Source organism: Hyperolius riggenbachi, chromosome 1 (genome assembly GCF_040937935.1).
Source record: "Hyperolius riggenbachi isolate aHypRig1 chromosome 1, aHypRig1.pri, whole genome shotgun sequence".
Lineage (NCBI taxonomy): Eukaryota > Metazoa > Chordata > Amphibia > Anura > Hyperoliidae > Hyperolius > Hyperolius riggenbachi.
The window spans coordinates 123,446,987-123,467,514 of record NC_090646.1 but is presented as its reverse complement, the minus strand read 5'-3'; the positions used below and the strand labels follow the sequence as shown (position 1 = coordinate 123,467,514).

The 20,528-nt window shown below is 43.7% G+C and overlaps 1 protein-coding gene across 15 annotated transcripts in view; it reads left to right on the top strand.

Annotated features, from left to right (window-relative positions):
• Positions 1 to 20,528, top strand: part of APBB2 (amyloid beta precursor protein binding family B member 2) — a 487,722-nt gene that overhangs the window by 171,160 nt on the left and 296,034 nt on the right. For all 15 annotated transcript variants that reach the window (XM_068278493.1, XM_068278494.1, XM_068278495.1 and 12 more), the window contains one exon: positions 19,261 to 19,373. In XM_068278493.1, the coding sequence (XP_068134594.1) occupies positions 19,328 to 19,373 (46 nt within the window). In that variant the 5' untranslated portion in view covers positions 19,261 to 19,327. The remainder of the gene's footprint in view (positions 1 to 19,260; positions 19,374 to 20,528) is intronic.

Below are 20,528 nucleotides of genomic sequence, written 5' to 3'. Positions count from 1 at the left end.
GGTTTTTGACCCCCTCCCTCCCCCCAGCCGGCCAATCTTGCGATCGGCTGTCATAGGCTTCTGCCTATGAGAGCCAATCGCTCTCTTGTCCCCCAGGGTCGCAGCGCTGTACTATGTAAATAGACGGCGATCACGCCATCTAACAGTCTCCCGAGACTGAAGCCGAGGCGGAGCTACGCCCCCCGAGAAGGAGATGCGTGCGCACCCTGTGCACAATCTCCTTCAGTAGCCAGCTCCAGGACCTGACACCAATTGGCGTTAGGAGGTCCTGGGGCTGCCGCCGCGGCCATGCTTATTGGCGTGGAGCGGTCTTACAGAAATTAACCAGCCTGGCGCTCTATTAAGATCGCCAGGCTGGCGACCGGACGTTTTTTTTATTCTAAAAAAAAAACCATTGCATGCAGCCAACTGAAAGTTGGCTGCATGAAAGCCCACTAGAGGGCGCTCCTAATGCGTACTTCTGATCGCCTCCGATCCAGCCCTTAGCACTGGCCGGAACTGTTTGGTCCGGCTGCGCTGGGCTCGGGCGGCTGGGGGGACCCTCTTTCGCCACTGCACGCGGCGCATCGCCGCGCTGCAGCGGCGATCAGGTAGCACACGCGGCTGGCAAAGTGCCGGCTGCGTGTGCACCTTTTTATTTCATGTACATCGGCCCAGCAGGGCCTGAGCGGCAGCCTCCGGCGGTGATGGACGAGCTGAGCTCGTCCATACCGCCCAGCCACTCGCAAGCAAGGAAATACTCAGCATAATTTTGACAGGACTTTTTCACCTTCTTTTTGGTACTTTTTTTTATTGCATAGTGCTGAAAAATAATTTAAACAGAAGATGAAAATTATCTCCTAGAAGAAACCTACGCGAAAAAAATGAATTGTGTAAGGGCCTGGGTGCATGGATGGATTGTGAAGAATATGTAACCTGGGCACTTTAAGCCTTTTTCTTTATTCCCGTTTTCATAAAGTAGATACAGAAATTTTGTGGAGTGACAGGCATTTTTTTAAATAATGATAATAAAATACATCTTACAACCACAAAAAGTAAATGAATCACCTGCTGGCGTACAGATCCGTCTGCTGCAGTTTCCATGTAAAATATCACTTTTGTGAAGACTTGAGCTTAAAACAACATGTTGGAAAGGGCACATGCTTCACTGATTACATCCACCGCACAGGTCCTGTCTGGGCTCTGTCTGTCTTTAGGCTGTGCAGCTACTAAATATAGCAGAAGGTATTCTCATTAGCACTTGTGTGTGTTTCAGTTAGGTATAGTAGTTCAGTGTAACTTTTTCTTTTAAGAATACCTATAGCCCGATTGTACAGTAATGCTGCATCTGGAAAGCCTTAGGCTCAACGCACACCATACAATCTTGGTTGTTCATTCTTACCACTTTCATGTAGTATAAGAGCTTATCTAGAGTGACCAGAGCGACGAAAAATGGGCGTGGCCATGACATTGTATGGGCGGAGCTAACGTAATGATGTAACAGCGAGGCATAAGAAAGCAGTGTTTACGCCATGATGTGGACAAACGAGACTTTGCATCATGGGTGTGCAGAAACTGTGTGATGCTAATAGTATACCGTAACCACAAAGCAGCAAACATAGCCATCTATGACCATTAAATAATAAATGCAGTAACGGTTACCCCGGACACCAGAAAATAAACGCAATAGGCAACATGTCAGCACAAAATAACCGCAATGCGGGCAACATGTCAGTATAAAATAAATGCAATGCGGGCAAACATGTCAGTACAAAGTAAACGCAATGCGGGCAAACATGTCAGTACAAAATAAACGCAATGCGGGCAAACATGTCAGTACAAAATAAACGCAATGCGGGCAAACATGTCAGTACAAAATAAACGCAATGCGGGCAAACATGTCAGTACAAAATAAATGCAATGCGGGCAACATGTCAGTACAAAAGAAACGCAATGCGGGCAAACATTTCACCAGAAAAGAAACGCAATGCGGGCAAACATTTCACCAGAAAAGAAACGCAATGCGGGCAAACATTTCACCAGAAAAGAAACGCACTGCGGGCAAACATTTCGCCGGAAAAGAAACGCACTGCGGGCAAACATTTCACCGGAAAAGAAACAATGCGGGCAAACATTTCACCGGAAAAGAAACAATGCGGGCAAACATTTCACCGGAAAAGAAACAATGCGGGCAAACATTTCACCGGAAAAGAAACAATGCGGGCAAACATTTCACCTGTAAAAGAAACAATGCGGGCAAACATTTCACCTGTAAAAGAAACAATGCGGGCAAACATTTCACCTGTAAAAGAAACAATGCGGGCAAACATTTCACCTGTAAAAGAAACAATGCGGGCAAACCTTTCACCTGGAAAAGAAAGCATTGATTTACTCACCTGGCAGAAGTCTCCGGCCTCTGGCGCGCTGCTCCTGGGACCGTCTTACTTCTCCTGCAGTCTCCCGCGCTGACAGGGCTACGGCAAGATGGCGCTAGAAGCCCTGTACTGGAGACACAAATAGGTCTCCAGTACAGGGCTTCGGCAGCCATCTTGCCGTAGCCCTGCTCTGCTCTGCCGGTGTCGGAACAGACACCGGAAGAGGAGGCTGGAGCGGGGCTGCAGGCAATGAACTGGCACGGCGTCTATAGACGCCGCTGCCAGTTCATTGAGGAGAGAGTGGCCAGAGTCCCGAGGCCGGGACTTCCCGCTGCTGAAAGCGGGACGTTTCCCGGGACCTCATTAAGCCTGGGACAGCGGACCCCGAATCCGGGACACCTGGTCACTCTAGCTTATCCAATCAATAATTCAAGGTATTTTCAATATGTTGGCCCTTATACTACATAGATTTGGTAAATCTGTACAACCAAGATTGTATGGTGTGTGTTGAGCTTTACAGTCACTCCTTGATGCTGCCCCAACTCACAGCTATGGCAGGGCCCCCATATTCCTCCTCTCTTGCTTCTCTCCTATTGCCCATGCATAATACGCATTGAGACATCTAACATTATGGTGAGAGCCACATCCTGCAAGGAAGGGGGAAGGCCAAGTCTCTGTCACATGAGAAGGAGATGGGCTATTGCTTCACTTCATGATGGGCACTTCCACAGCACTGGCACTCATGAACCTGGAGGAAGGGACTACAGCAGAATTATTGATTTTATAAAGAAGGTGTGTAATTTTTTCCTAGCTTTTTAGTAATTTAATAATAATAATAATAAATAATTGCAGTATTTGTATAGCGCCTTTCTCCTGTCGGACTCAAAGCGCTTGCGAGGCAGCCACTAGAGCGCACTCAGTAGGCAGTAGCAGTGTTAAGGAGACTTGCCCAAGAAACTCCTTACTGAAATAGGTGCTGGCTTATGCTGGATACACATGGTGCGTTCGTGCACTCGATTTTCCCGTCGATTCCCGTCGATTCGTTTATTTCCAACATGTCCGATTTGGATTTCGATGGATCGTTAGGTCGATTCGCATGCAAAGTATGCCGAATCGACCTAACGATCCATCGAAATCCAAATCGGACATGTTGGAAATAAACGAATCGACGGGAAAATCGAGTGCACGAACGCACCGTGTGTATCCAGCATTACTGAACAGGCAGAGCCGAGATTTTGAACCCAGGTCTCCTGTGTCAGAGGCAGAGCCCTTAACCATTACACATTTCAGCCACAGCTGGATACCAGTAGTAACCCTGTTTACGTTTCAACAAATGCAAGTTCACAGAATGAGTACAATTCAAAAAAGTTACTATAACGTATCATTGCTACGCTAGTCATTCCGTAACAGAATTTATTGTGCAAAAAACTGTAATCTTCCAGAACAGCCAGAAAATAACAAACTGTGCTTGTTTCTGATATGGCAACAATAAACCGTTTGGTGTACAAAACATCCCCTAATTCTCATGTCTCTGCTTGTGATGGTTTGCTGCTTTCCCAAAAGCCTGTGCTGACAAAACATTTCCAGAACTTTATTATTATTATTATCATGTAGTGCATTGTATAAAAGAACTATTCCTGTAAATCAGCAATGGTGTCTTCCATATTCTTCTTTAGCCTTCCTTTTAAACTAAGACTGATCATCCTCCATGTAATATTTTCATATTGTTAGTGCAGTAATTTGTAATAACTCCCTTTTACCTCCTCTATTCAGCTGCTCGCTGCATTGGATTGGATTGCAAGAGCCTGTTCACACTTTGAATGCTGACCTGCAGTTGGCTGCCTTGTAAAAAGAAGGGGCAGTGCAGACATTCTCAGTTGTGCTCATTCTCACCATTGTGCTGCAGTGCAGTGCTGTAGAAGAGATTTCTGTCTGCAATATTTTAGTGTATTGAAAATAAATCATTTAGGGACCAGAGCATATTGCATAGGAACATGTGCCACAATGAGTTGCTGGGCAGCGTACATAAATGTGCAATGTGAGACATCTAACACTGTAGAAAAGCTTGCTAGCATCCTTGTATGACAATGACCTCTTGCCAGTCAGTCTTTTCCCCTCAGCCAAGGTGAATTTGCTCTTTACTATCACGTCTCACCTCAGTTCATGTCTCTGCAGCAGTGTGTTATAGCTTTAGCAGGCAGTACAGATAGTGCATGATAGTACTGGGAAGTCCTCTGACTGCAGTGTTTGCTTCACTGAACATGCTGTCCCCATGCAGTGATGATTGTAATATTCTTCCCATATTTATGAAGCTCTATGCCGAGTGAAGTCTTATGAATACATATCCTAATATTCACATTCCTTCTGCATCGGTGGAGCTTCCCATTTACACATCTGTCCCACTTGTATACACCATCACTGAAGCAGAGACTATAGATTGCCTTTCAGTAGTACTCTATGCAGATGGGAAACTGGTATATTGTGACTGCTATTGGCCGTGGCATTTTTACTAGTATATATATATATATATATATATATATATATATATATATATATCTCCAGCATGTTTCTGTTAAGGACCCCGCCACACAGTGTCAGTGGGCCTGATTCATAAAGCTTTTCTGTTGAATTATCTCACCTTATTTATTAACTCACAATGTATCTTGTCTTAAATAATTTAACTCATGATTTACCTTTCCTTATCTAACTTAACTCATAGTTTAGCTCCCCTATTCTAACATAACTCATGGTTTAGCTCCCCTTCTCTAACGGAACTCATGGTTTAGCTCCCCTTCTCTAACGGAACTCATGGTTTAGCTCCCCTTCTCTAACGGAACTCATGGTTTAGCTCTCCCTATTTGACATAACTCATGGTTTAGCTCTGCTTATTTGACATAACTCATGGTTCAGCTCTCCTGTGGCAGCAGCGCCGTTCGGTGTAAACACCGGGGATTTATTCCCCGGGTGTTTACATTTAGCCTGTGAGCCACGATCGGAGGCTCGCAGGCGGTTCACGGAGACTCCCTCCGTGAACTGACTGGAGCGGCCGTTTCCATGGAAGGTCGTTAAGTGGTTAAGTTGCAGGTCATTTGCAGCAGGCTTTTTCATCAAAATGGACATATCTTTAAAAAGTCACGTAATGCAAAGGTCAATATGACACATGTCAGCATTGCAAAATTATGTTATATAGCGTAAATAAGAGTCTTTCTTACTGTGAGTACAACCAGAAGATTCTTCTCCTGAGTTTTTCTTATAACCCAAAGCCTATAAGGGGAACAGCAAGGCACTTTAATGAAGCAGTGCCCAACAGCAAATACGGCAGCTGCTGCCCCCACATGTGTGCATAATTATGGTTACATATTAAAGATTTTTTTTTTAAATACCGTACACCTGGATTCTCTTATTGAGTCCCCCTAGTGCCCTTCATAGGCTCTGGATACCCTGTTTACCTGACCACAGCTGCCGGTATTAGTGGCGCATGTTATGCAATATTGATGGTCCTACACTCATAGCACCTGGCAGGGATGTGTGGGATAGTGTGTGTGGATTAGGGGAATCGGGTAGTACAGTACATACATGCAGAGCCTGTGAATACAAAGCATCTATAGATCTCTCAGTCTGTGCAATATGTCCACTGTACCATCAAAGCACTGCTATGGGCACCCTTTAGTTTGTCATGCCACTAAAGCATTCTTAAAAATTCACTGTGACTTATAAGTTGGTCTCAGAAAAATGGTTAGGGAAACAGTAGGTAAAATTTGAGGGAAGAGGCTTTGAGGTAGAAGAGAGTACAGTGCTGTTTTTTTGGTAGACTGGTTGAAAAGTATTGCTGCCAACCTTGCTCTATAGCTTGCAGCAGTAGTGCCTGGCAGCTGGCTTGGTGTAGTAGATAGCATTATCTCCTAGGAGATTGCATGCTCTCCTGTCTGCGTGGGTTACCTCTGGGCACTTCGGTTCCCTCCCACATCCCAAAATCATACGGATAAGACAATAAGCTACAGTATAGTGTTACAGCTAACTTTACAGTATAGTGTGGTAGAAGAAGTAGCAGTAGTAGTAGTATAATGGTAGTGTCAGTACCTGACTGCATAATGTGGAAAATCGATGTGCCGTGTGTGGAAGGAATTGATTGCTTTCTGATCAGATTGTGATTGGACAGGGAACAATAGTTTTCCCTCATTGGATCTATGTGTGTATGGGCACCTTAACATTGGCTACTGTAAATTTTATTTTTCTTCATTCAAAAAAGATAAATAAATAAAATGATTTTTTAAAAACAAATTAACTACTGTTGTGAGCTCGGCAGGAGCCAACTTTAAATGTGTCTGGGACTGTTTTCTATTGTGTCTGTCTGTAGAATGGCCCCTTCTCCTCGGTCTTCTCACCCGCAGAGAGCCAGAAGCCACTGAGAACCCCCAGCCCAAATAGGATACGCAAATTATAGCTTATTTTGTACATGTGTGATCCTTCAGGCTTCCATCACCCACATAGCCTGGCTCATGCGGTCACAATTTGTTCAGTAACTGGCATCTGAGTCCGCGTAATGCCAGACGAATAATTGTTCCCTTAAAACATTGTGATGAAATAATTGATTATAACTTAGAAATATGCTGCTGGACATGTGTGGTTTACATCTGTGGCATCCAGTCATTCCTTGCCTTGCCAGCATTTTTAGGAAGCGTAGAGAATCAGAACATTAACAGCCAGACTATGTGCAGAGAATCGGACATCAACTTAGCAAAATGATAAAATGATTTCAGATTCAAAGAGGAATTTTACTGAATGCAACATAATAAATAAAATTGCTTTTTTTTTTTTTTTTTTTTTTACAATATTACTTTATAAATTAGTCCGTGTTTGCACATTGTAAACTCTTTCCTCTCCCTGATTTACGTTCTTAAATGTATAACAGGTGGCCACATCTTTACTGCTGGCAATGTGCATCACTGCAGAATGTTTGTTTGTTGTGTGTTCCAAAGAGAGCAGAAACAACACCTGAGCCCTTGTTCAGTTAATCTTCCTCCTGAGTTTTCTCCTAGGAGAACATTTTTAATCTTCTCTTTAAAGTGGAATGAAACCCAGCATTTCTACTTTGCTCTAATAGATCATTTACAGCATATTCTATTCAACCAGCTTTAGAAGCTCCCCTGCTTGCAGAGCTGGCCACTTCCGAACTTTACATAATGTTATCTTGTGTTTAATTGTATCAAGTGAGAAATGTAAACAAAGCCTTCTCTCACAGGGCAGGGTCCCCTGAACAAAGTCAGACAAGCATAAATGCTTTCTGATTAAGTTAGAGGATGAATAAAGCAGTTATAAATAAAATGCAAAGTCAGCTCTCAGAGTAAAATACAGTAAGTGTACTTTAGGAACGTGTAATTTCTAAATGAATAATAATACTTATGCACAAAAGCAAGTATGCTAACCGTATGGCATATAAAAAGTAGGAAAACATACTTTGCAGCTGAAAAAGTACAGAGATTATTTTGAGCGTTTTCTTGCTTGCTGGTGGTTTAACCTCTTGAGGACTGCAGTGTTAAACCCCCTAGTGACCAGGCCATTTTATGTAAAATAGGCCGCTGCAGCTTTAAGGCCAAGCTGCAGGGCCGCACAACTCAGCACACAAGTGATTCCCCCCTTTTCTTCCCACCAACAGAGCTTTCTGTTGGTGGGGTCTGATTGCTCCCCCATGTTTATTTATTTTTTAACAAATATTTTTATTATTATTTTTTCAATAAAAACCCTATTTCTTTAATATTTTTCCCTCGCCCCCATCCCTCCCTCCCCCCGCCAGCCTATCACAGCGATCGCTTCTGTGTTCCCCAGGGGGACTGTCCTCAGTACAGCGCTGCTGCAGATCGCAGCGCTCTACTATGTAATTAGACGGCGTCTAACAGTCTCCCGAGCGGCGATGAGGAGGGGCGGAGCTCCACCCCCCCCCGAACAGGAGATGCGCCCGCAGCCTGCACGCGATCTGCAACTGCTGCCCCAGGACTTTACACCGTTCGACGTTGGGCTGCCACCGTGGCCACGCCCATCGGCTTTAGGCGGTCGGCAAGCAGTTAAAAAGCCTTCTATTGACGAGGTGTGCATATATCACCTGTTAGAAAACTCAGGGGAAAAGGGTAATTGCACATGGACCCTGGTCTCTCAGAATGCACAGTAAAAAGAATGCTGCATAATAAACAACCAAGACTTAGTATCACAAAGAGGGTGGGGCTACATATCAACATACAGCTAAATATAGATGAAGTATTTCTGATGCTGAAACCAGAATAATTAACATAAAACTGGGTATCCTGAATAATTTACTACATTACTATATGTCACTACAGTGCTTATGTAAGAACATGACAAGCATGGAGATCTTTACAATTTTAAAATAATAAATATACATTATTTTAAATCATGATTCTCAATTAATGTCAGGATTATGTCACCAAAATATGTTTAAAAATGTCCAAAGTTTTGCATAATCTCAACTATAATTAGCAAATAAAAATGTATGAAAACTGCCATAATTGTGTTCCACATGCATAAATTTGACCCCACTTATGCCCTGTACAAATGAAGGATTGGACCTGTCATCCACCAGCTCAGCCGTGTCTGCTAACACAAGTCATATCACAGGTCAGATTGTAATTATGACACCTGGAATGTGCTGGTAAAACAGCGCAGGTCAGATCTATGTGGATGTATGCCGAGTACCAGAGATTACTGAACAGCAATGCATGTACTCAAGACGAGACATCTCCACGCCTCATGCGTCACCACATCTTCCTACTCCAGCTTCCCCACTGCACCTGCAGGATTCATGTTTATTTTACATCCATTTAGTGTGAAGTCTGTTGTATCTCTGAATACCGGTAGCTCCTGATCCTGGAACACGAAATATTAGAAGCAGGCAACATGAGCCGACGTAATGTAGTCGTATTCATAAACTTAATTTTGGAAAATCACTGTCCTGGAGAAGCCAGTGGCCCTTTAAGTTTAATAACCTGTTGTGCCAATTATAGAAACAATACTTGTAACCAAATGCTTCCTTTAGTTTACCAGTGTTTCACATTGCTGTTTAAGAATTTAGCTTACTCTAAAAGAGGAACTGCCGCGAAAATCTTAAAATTTAAAACACATACAAATAAGAAGTACGTTTCTTCCTGAGTAAAATGAGCCATAAATTACTTCTCACCTATGGTGCTGTCACTTACAGTAGGTAGTAGAAATCTGACATTGCCGACAGGTTTTGGGTTAGTCCATCTCTCCATAGGAGATTCTCAGCATGGCCTTTATTCTTTATAAAGACACTCCCTGAAAAAAGATTTATACAAAGATGCTGACCAGCCTCCCTGTTCACCGTAAACTTTGTTGGCAGTTGGACAGAGCAACTGCAATTCACTGAGTGCATTTTTAAACTAAACAAGCCCTGAGAATCCCCAATGAGGAGATGGGCTTGTCCAAAACCTGTTAATTTTGTCAGATTTGTACTACCTACGGTAAGTGACAGCAACATGGGAGAAAAGGAATTTATGGCTCATTTTACTCTGGAAGAAACGTACTTCTTATTTGTATATGTTTACATATATTTTAAATTTTAAGATTTTCGCGACAGAGGTCCTTTAAGTAAAACTATTGTTAATATTTCTTATTTGCTCTAAAAGTTTAGCCACACCATAAAAAAAAAAACACGAGAGGACAACTAGCTACTCTATTTCTAAGAATATAAGACATATATTTGGGTGCATAAAGATAAAAGATGACATAAGGATGTGGGTGCATCTTTCGATAAAAGAAGTGCAGGGAAGCACTTGCCCAACCTGGGGATTGATATATATTGGCCAGCTCTATTTCTTGTCATGACATTGTGGACAGAGAGTGGCAAAGTTGACCACTGCATTTAGGTTAAGCTCTGGTGAACATACTGTTGTTTAGATTTGCACACAGGTTAATCCGACAATGTACTGCACCATACCAATGTGGATCAGGTAACAGACAACATTAACCATCAGTACAATCAGTGCCCTATATGTGGCTTTGTTTAAAGGGATACTGTAGGGGGGTCGGGGGAAAATGAGCTGAACTTACCCGGGGCTTCTAATGGTCCCCCGCAGACATCCTGTGTTGGCGCAGCCACTCACCGATGCTCCGGCCCCGCCTCCAGTTCACTTCTGGAATTTCTGACTTTAAAGTCAGAAAACCACTGCGCCTGCACGCCCGTGTCCTCGCTCCCGCTGATGTCACCAGGAGTGTACTGCGCAGACACAGACCATACTGGGCCTGCGCTGTGCGCTCTTGATGACCTCAACGGGATCGAGGACACGGCAACGCAGGCACAGTGGTTTTCAGACTTTAAAGTCTGAAATTCCAGAAGTGAACCGGAGGCGGGGCCGGAGCATCGGTGAGTGGCTGCGCCAACACAGGATGTCTGCGGGGGACCGTTAGAAGCCCCGGGTAAGTTCAACTCATTTTCCCCTGACCCCCCTACCGTATCCCTTTAATTCAATTACTTTAGTCTCACTACAGAGTCCTTGAGAAAAAGATTTCCCAGCAAGCTCATGATGAACCAAAACTCCTAGGGACAAGCGTGTAAAGGACCTAAAAAGACCAAAAAGCCCTTAGCAACTTACACACCTATGCTTTCTGGTTTACCATGAGCTTGCTGGGCAATCTGTAACTCTGGGTGTATAAAGTCCTACCCCATAGAGCCACATTAATCCATGCCATGCACTGGTGAAGATCATCTAGTCCAAAACAGTCTGTATCAGGGGTAGGGAACCTATGGCTCAGGAGACAGATGTGGCTTTTTTGATGGCTACACCTGGCTCACAGACAAATCAGTAGGGGTTGATTCTCTAAGCTACACTGCCAACGCAGTGCAGCTTAGTGTGGCAGCGCAAGTAACATTTTCAAAGTAGGTACACTACTGCTGTAGCATGCACTACTAACTTACTCACACTCCCCCCAAAACTAACAGCTGCTCCAATTGTCCCACTCTGGGCTCTGTCAAGTCCAGTGACTTTGTAGGACGAGATCTCCCTACTTTGATTGGCCCAATAGGCTGCCTGTCACTTGACAGGCAGCCTATTCGGTCAAAGTGCAAGGACCTCGTCCTACAAAGTGAATCAAAGTGCCGATGTTGCTGAAACCCAAGAGAAGCTGAAGATGTGTCTGACACTTCCGCTGCCCAGTGGATCAACTGTATACACATCACCATGGCAATAGGGACGTTAGCCCTCCGCTGCACATGCGCACTGTCCCAGTTTGAAACATATTGTATGGCTCTCAGGAAAATACATTTTAAAATATGTGGCATTTATGGCTCTTTCAGCCAAAAAGGTTCCTGACCCCTGGTCTGTATGCATGTTGGATTATTGTGGCTTTGTACAATTAACAAGCTGACACATCATTGCATTCCAGCAGTTCTGGAGGTGCGTTTAGCTTTCAGGCAGGGGCGCCTCTAGCCATTTTGTCGTCACTCCAGATTAGGAAAATACTTGTAATGCAGCAAAGTTTCATCAGAAAATAATCGTAATGCTGCGATGTTTCATCAGAAAATAATCGTAATGTGGGCAGGGTTTCACCAGAAAATAACCGTAATGTTGCAATGTTTCACCAGAAAATAATCATAATGTGGGCAGAAAATAATCGTAATGCAACAATGTTTCACCAGAAAATAATTGTAATGCTGCAATCTTTACCAGAAAATAATCATAATGTAGCAATGTTTCACCAGAAAATAATCGTAATGCAGCAATGTTTCACCAGAAAATAATCGTAATGTAGCAATGTTTCACCAGAAAACAATCGTTATACGGCAATTTTTTAACCAGAAAATAATCGCAATGCAGCAATCTTTCACCAGAAAGTAATCGTAATGCAGCAATATTTCACTAGAAAATAATCGTAATGTGGGCAGCGTTTCACCAGAAAATAATGTGCACCTGTAAAAAACAAACAAAAAAAAACCTTTTCTCACCTGCAGAAGACTCCTCTCCCAGCGCAGCTCCCCCGATCATCTCCACAACTCCCGCGCTGACGCAGGCAGAGCAGGGCTACGTGAAGATGGCACCCAAAGCCCTGTAATGGAGACACAAATAGTCTCCAGTGCAGGGCTGCCATTTTCCTGTATCCCTGCTCTGCCTGCCGGAAGACTCCTGCAGGCTGAAGTGGGCTGCGGGGAGTGAAGTGGCGCCGCAAGCCAGTTCACCACATTGGGGGGGGGTCCCACAATCTGGCAGGGAGGGGGTACTGGTGGACGAAGCGCCCCTGCTTTCAGGGACAACTAAGGGTTGATTTGCATATTCAGCAGTGATGCATCGTGGGAGACATCATATACTCTAGCCTGCATAATCTCAAATACCTTTTGTTTTAAGAATGCAGTTTTACAGAATTTCCTTTTACACTATGAAGAAAATAAAATTCTTCAGTCGCATCGCAGCAATTTAGAAAAGTTCAGTCAGGTATACAGTAATAATGTAAATGCGCATGTCATTCTGTAAACGCACTGCCTCTGCTTTGCTATCCCGCCAGAACCTGTCGCATCGTGATCAACGTGATCATTGGACTATTATTGCACTTGCGTCACAATGTGATCATTGGACTATCATTGCACTTGCGTCACAATGTGATCATTGGACTATCATTGCACTTGCGTCACAATGTGATCATTTTGTCCATTGCGACACAACGAGCAAAGTGTGAAACCAATTTCAGACTAATAACTTTCTGTATAAAATAAAGAAACATATTTCATGTTATTTTAATGAGAAATATAGAAAGTGTGTAGAAAACATGAAACTTGTTATATGTCACAGGACACCAGCGTTTTCCAATGTTCAGGTATTTGCCATAATTAATACAGTAAGACAAAAAATACAAAACACCAGCTAAGCCATAGGTGGACTTTTGCCTATTGCAATACAATTATCCTCCCAGGGAAATGGATCCATTTATATCCAATAATTCAATATTGAAATAGTAGAGCTGGCTTGTCACAGATAGCAGAGACTAATCTCCGGGATAACAGTACCAGCCTCCTTTACATGTGAAATGGTCTGCACTGTTCTGTGATTGTCAGCTGTTTAAATATGTTTCGGTTAGAAATAAACACGTTGTTCTGCTTGGGATGAAGCTCTACACACAGCCGGCCTTATGTATATATTCATAGTCTACTGGTTTTTAGATGCCTGAGCTGGCATCTGTCAGTCTGGATGTTGTCTTGATGTCAGCTAGTCTTCCTCTGGGCAAACAGCAGATAATATTGTGAGTGCAGCGCGCTATGGTGGCAGCTCGGAAATGGCAATGATTTTCATATCAGCAGTAGGAAAACTCGCAGCTGAGATGAGCTTAGCAGAAATGCAGCAGGTCAGCATTTTCATATGAGTTATTGGAAAGAGGGAAACGCATTTCACAGCTTGACAGGATGAATTACTATCACATCTTACAGTGCAGTGAGCAGCCATTTGACATCTGTAGAGGGTACCACCTTGCAGCATATACTAGTGAGTTACAACTTATGGATACAATGCAGATTTCCCTGCATTTTAATTTCATTGTTCACTTTATTGTCTTACCCTGAATAACATGGACATGGATGGACTGATCTGCTTTCAGATCCCTTAGCATACAAATTGGTGTTCCCTTATAGCGCCACCATCTTCGCCATCATCCCTACCAGTGTCATATGGTACCCACACCCACAGGACCCCACACAAACACAGAGGGAATATACAGTAATAGGTTTGTGCCATGGACGGTGACATTGGATCTTCTGTTTTTATCCACTTGTTCACAGGACTTTATTATGACCGCAGTATTGAACATGTAATAGATAGCATTCTATCTATGACATGTCTGACCTCCGTCCAGTGCCTGTAGTAATCATGGGGGTGGGACTTTGTCCCATTACTGCAGGGAACAGCGGGTACAGCAGACATGATGGCACATGTCTAAACGGATCATGTTTCATTAACATATGATCCACGGACTTGTCCTTTGTTCTATTGTGGTTGTTCTGTGAATCGGACCGTTTAGAGCCCTAGTGTGAATGTAGCCTAAGCCACCATGCTGCCCATCTTGTGACATAATATATAGCTTGAAGCACTTAGCAGTACACATTTGAGTTGATTTATTACAGCCAGTTTAAGAAACAAAATAATACAAAAGTAAAGAATTTACCTTGAGGAACCCATTCACAGCGAACACTTTCATTCCAGTGCAGGAGATTTGGGCCGGCGCCACCATTGGCCGTAATAGGAATGACAGCTATAGCGGTACACAGGGAGTCACTTCAGCGCCGTCAGAAGACGGAGCTAAAGTTACTTATAAAACACAATAATTCGGCCTCCAGCAATTGCTGGAAGCCGAATTATTTCATTCCCCACCATCCATGGCGGCCTGGAGGGGGAATAATATTTAATGTTGCCGGGAACATGTGCAGGAGCAGGATAAGCCATACCGGCTGTATCTTGTGCCCAAGTCTCCTGGCGGCGATTCCTCTCGTACACCATTCACAGTCTCTCGTTCAGCTGAAAGCTGATTGGATGCCCCTACCTTCATAAAATAACCCTCTTTGCCTTTTGATTACATTGACATGTGCTATTTGGAAGCAAAATGCAGTTGTATGTCCCTAGTGCTTTGCACTGACAGGTTGTCTGTCAGTAGTGGGAAGATGATCTAAGGACCTCAGCCCTTGAGAACTGGAGTTGGACTTGCCTGATCTAAACCAATATTTAGCCCAATAAACACCATGATTAGCTGTCAGTTAACAGGGAGGCATTGCTTCAGCAGACTGAGCAATGCCTACATGCCCATGTGCCACTATGTGGAGGGAATTTCAGATTGACTTGGTTTGAGAAGGCTGCTGAAGTTTCTGATGAAGACATGATGATCTGTGAATTGGTTTTACATGTTCAAGGAGATCTCCATTTACCCCAGGGTTGTGTTCCAAGGTAGACCAATGTCAGTCTTATTTTGCTTAAATTAAATGAGTACCATAGTAATTGCTATAGTTGTGGTCTATATGGACGTTCCATCACATTGAATATACTAGAAGGGTAAATGGAAAAAGGAACCCTTAGTAGTGTACAACGAGTTGTAAGCTCTAGAAACCTGCCTGTAGAAACATGACCAATGATTTGTTGCTGGAGTCAATGCAAACCTCTATTATTATATCCAGTTTTTAAATGAATGATGAAACCTATTAATTGTGTCTCAGCTGTTTGCCAGCATCCTGCAGGTCAGATTGTAGTGGGAAGAGCTGTAGTGTATGGCCAGTTCAGGTCACATCTCGTATACAGTATACCTAATATCAGGACATCTTCCTAAACACTGTAAAGCACTGAGAGTTCCCAAGAGAACATCATGCCTTTTGTATGATTGCATCTCTTAACACATTAGAGCTCCCTAAACATACACCTGTATAACATATTTTAAATAACACCTGCAAACAAAATGGTGTATCTGTCAGATCATGCTATTTTATATACAGTACTTTAGGTGCAAATTAAATATGTGCAAAAACTCTTCACATGTATTCAGCTTATTATGTGCAATTGAGAGACTAGACAAGGCACATCCACTGCTTTTTTTAAAATGTATTTAGCAATTCAGCATGCACAAGATAAACAGCAGACACAATATATACCAGTGATGGCTAACCTTTCAGAGGCCGAGTGCCCAAACTGCGACCTAACATGGAATTTTTTATCTCCGAGTGCCAGGGGGCGTGGCTATGATATTGTATGGGCGGAGCTAACATAATGATGAATAATGCTCATTCACACTATTTGCTGCACTGTCAGTTTTGACGCAACGCACATAATGTAAGATTCATATGGTAACATGAAAGTCAATAGACTTCCATGTTACCATTCACACTACAGGTGTGCGTTCCCATGCGTTACGTTGTAACGCATCTGGGAACATTTTAACGCACAACGCATACGTTTCCCCGATGGGTACAGCTGCCGACGTCCACGCTTTAGCGCACCACAACGTGCATTCCGTGCGATCACTGTGCGTTGGCAGCGCATGCATGAAATCACATCCGTGCATAAGTTCTGTAGTGTGAATGAGCCCTTAATAATAAATGCAGCAAGTTACCCCAGACACCAGAAAATAAACGCAATGTGTGCAACATTTCACCAGAAAATAATGCAATGTGGGCCACATTGCACCAGAAAATAAACGCAGTGGGCCACATTGCACCAGAAAATAAACGCAGTGGGCAGCATTTCACCAGAAAACAAACAGCAGGCAGCATTTCACTAGAAAACAAACAGTGGGCCACATTTCACCAGCAAACAAACGCAGTGGGCCACATTTCACCAGAAAACAAACGCAGCGGGCAGCATTTCACCAGAAAACAAACGCAGTGGGCCGCATTTCACCAGAAAACAAACGCAGCGGGCAGAATTTCACCAGAAAACGAACGCAGTGGGCCACATTTCACCAGAAAACAAACGCAGCGGGCAGCATTTCACCAGAAAACAAACGCAGTGGGCCACATTTCACCAGAAAACAAACGCAGCGGGCAGAATTTCACCAGAAAACAAACGCAGTGGGCCACATTTCATCAGAAAACAATTTCACCAGAAAACAAACGCAGCGGGCAGCTTTTCACCAGAAAACAAACGCAGTGGGCCACATTTCACCAGAAAACAAACGCAGCGGGCAGAATTTCACCAGAAAACAAACGCAGTGGGCCACATTTCATCAGAAAACAATTTCACCAGAAAACAAACGCAGCGGGCAGCTTTTCACCAGAAAACAAACGCAGTGGCCCACATTTCACCAGAAAAATGCAGTGGGCCACATTTCATCAGAAAACAAACACAGTGGGCAGCATGTCACAGGACATAAACACAATGTGACAAAACATTTTACAAGAAAATAACACAGTGGGCCGCATTTTACCTGAAAAAAAAAAAAAGTAATGTACTCACCTGACAGAAGTCTTCTCTCTCGGCTGGGCTCTGGCGCGCATCTCCCCCGGACGTTCCTCCTGCAGTCTCCCGCGCTGCCGCTGACAGGCAGAGTGCAGGGCTACGGGAAGATGGCGCCCGAAGCCCTGTACTGGAGACACAAATAGTCTCCAGTACAGGGCTTCGGCAGCCATCTTGCCGTAGCCCTGGTCTGCCTCCCGGGAGACTGCGGGGCTGCGGGATATGAAGTGGTGCGGCGGCGTCTACTAGACGCTGCGGCCAGTTCATAAGCAGCGGTGGCGTGCCAGCAGATTAGGCTACGCGTGCCGGGCCCGGGTTCCATAGGTTCGCCACCGCTGATATATACCATCCTAAAAGCCATTTCGTGGGGGTTCGTGTTTCCTCAGAGTCCGAATATCACAAAGAGAGAGAGAGAGAGAGGTAGAGACACACAGAGACACACACACACACACACAGGGCCGGCCTTAGGTTTCACAGCGCCCTGAGCGAAACCTGATTTTTGTGCCCCCCCCATACCCACGTGCATATACACACACAGGGCCATATGCAATTTCCCTTTTCTCCTGAGATATCTCCTAGGACAGTGGTTCCCAACCTTTTTGACGTTGTGACACATCATGCCAAATGCCCAGATCTCTGTGACACGTCACGTATGTATAATAGAAAAAATACTATTAATAACCACGAATGGATGGAAAGAGTGCATTATCCTGAATACACTTAAAATTGAAGGCTAGAACCTTTCAGAAATATTAATAAAAACAATCAGTGGGACAGTTAGCCACCTCCCCCCCCCCCCCCCCATTTAGAATGATAGCACAGCACTGATAATTTGCACCACGCGTTATAGCAGCAGTGCGCCCCCCCCCCCAAAAAAACGCCCTCAGACTCAGTATAGATAGGTAGCCAGGTATAGGTGCCCCCAGTATAGGATCTCATGTGTAGGTGCCCTCAATATAGGTTGCCAAGCATAGGTGCCTCCAGTATAGGAAGTCAGTTAAAGGTCTCCATCCCCCCCATACGTAGCCAAGCTTAGGTGCCTCCAGTATAGGAAGTCAGTTGAAGCCAAGGTCTCCATCCCCCCATAGGTAGCCAGACGTAGGTGCCTCCAGTATAGGTAGCCAGGTGTTGGAGCCCTCAGTAAAGGCAACCAGCTATAGGCGCCCCCTTGGAAGCTGGCGGCCGCTGATATCAAAGGCCGGCCACACACACACACACCCCTCCCATTGTCCAGGAAACCCGGATTGTAAACAGTGGGGAAATGGTTACTGTGAAAGAGAGAAAATACAAGTTTAAAAAGATACACATACTTCAAGTTACTTTTGTTTTTAATTAAATGGAAGTATATGTATCTTTTGAACCTTGTATTTTATAATGATAAAAGTGCCATCACCAAATTACCTTCTGCTTTCTATGTAAATCAGTAAAAGGGGTCATTTTAAATCCCCTAGTTATTTACCATGAAGGGTGCACGGTTTCCCTATTTATTTTCCTAGAGCCGTGTGTGGCTATAGTAAGAGCTGGGCATGGCTTGAGGAGTGTGATAGCTCATACTTATACTGTGGCCTCTGCTCAGGGGACAGCAGCAATAATAGGCCCTAGGATAACAAGCTGCAATTGCTCACCTTAGTGATTTGGGCTTCTTTAGTTACAGTGCGCATTGGCACTTAAATTCCTTTTAATTTTATGGTTCTGCATTTGTACCCCTTGAGTAGTTAATCATTCTTTTTGAGTTAAGGCTCATCAAGGGCCTGGAATGTCGCACTTTATAGTTCTGACCTCAATGTTAGCAGTTCAGTACTCCCCAATAGGAGCTTTGTAGCTTTGGAACACCTGCTCAGTCTCTTGTGTACCCAAAAGTAAATTTTATACCAATGTGATTTGTAATTGTCTGACATAACTAGGTGTTTTAGCATCCTAATGTAAATGTAACCTTAATAATCAATGCTATTTTTTATATGCAGGACGAATCTTGGTGGAGAAAGTCTCCCTCCAGCTGTTTTCAAGAAACTGATGTTCTGACTGTGCACAATGGGCAGGCGATATCCAGGTGCAGCATATCGACCAAGCAGTTCATGTATGTATTAATGCAATTCAGGTGTAGTATTGTACCTTGCTATTGTTGCCAACGATAAGTACTCTGGGTAGAGGAAGGATGGGGGGGGGGAGAGGGGGTTAATATTTGTTCACATATTTTAAAGAGGAACGCCAGTGAAAATAATGTAATAAAGTGCTTAATTTTTACAATAATTATGTATAAATGATTAAGTCAGTGTTTGCCCATTGTAAAATCTTTTAATTCCCTGATTCACATTCTGACATTTATCACATGGTGACATTTTTACTGTTGGCAGGTGAAGTAGCTGCTGCATGCTTTTTTGGCAGTTGGAAAGAGCTGTAAACAGCTATTTCCCACAATGCAACAAGGTTCACAGAGAGGAAACTGCCAGAAGTACCACGGTACTCAGAGCTTCTTGTGGGAGGGGTTTCACCACAATATCAGTCATACAGCGCCCCCTGATGGTCTGTTTGTGAAAAGGAATAGATTTCTCATGTAAAAGGGGGTATCAGCTACTTATTGGGATAAAGTTCAATTCTTGGTCGGACTTTCTCTTTAAGAGCAAAAACAGGCTATATGTACATTGAAATTAAAACCGTACCTAAACAAAGATTTGTTATAAATAATGAGTGTTTGCGTAAAAAGACAACAGTGATGGTGTTTCGTGCTACCAATAGTAACGGACTTGGCATGTCCAATATCATTACTGCTGCTGCTTGCTATAAATTACTGCTGAGTACTGACTGCTCTGCCTAAGTAAGTACTTTACTTCTGGGAGGCATAAGCTGTTTCCATTTCGTTTGATATCCCCAATCTTTAATATAAATGTACATAAATTAGGAGAATTTGTATTAGAGGAACACCATCTAACACATAAGGGCTTTAGGCCCTGCCAACTGTGCTTTGCACATCTGCTGTGCAGTTGGATAACTGCTGTCTGCAGTCACCTAGGGATCTATAGATCAGCTCATGGCCAGAGAAACCAAACCTTCAGTGCATGCTAACCACACTTAGGTCATTTATGATACGGACAGTTTATCACACCTCTCTGTGCTTGTGGGCAGTGTCCCCTGTGGTTTTCATGCCTGGCTGTGTTTGTACTGCTGCTTTGATTCTGTAGTCATAGACACACATGCAGTATGTAAGCAAGGAGCACTGTGCAGTGGTAAATGC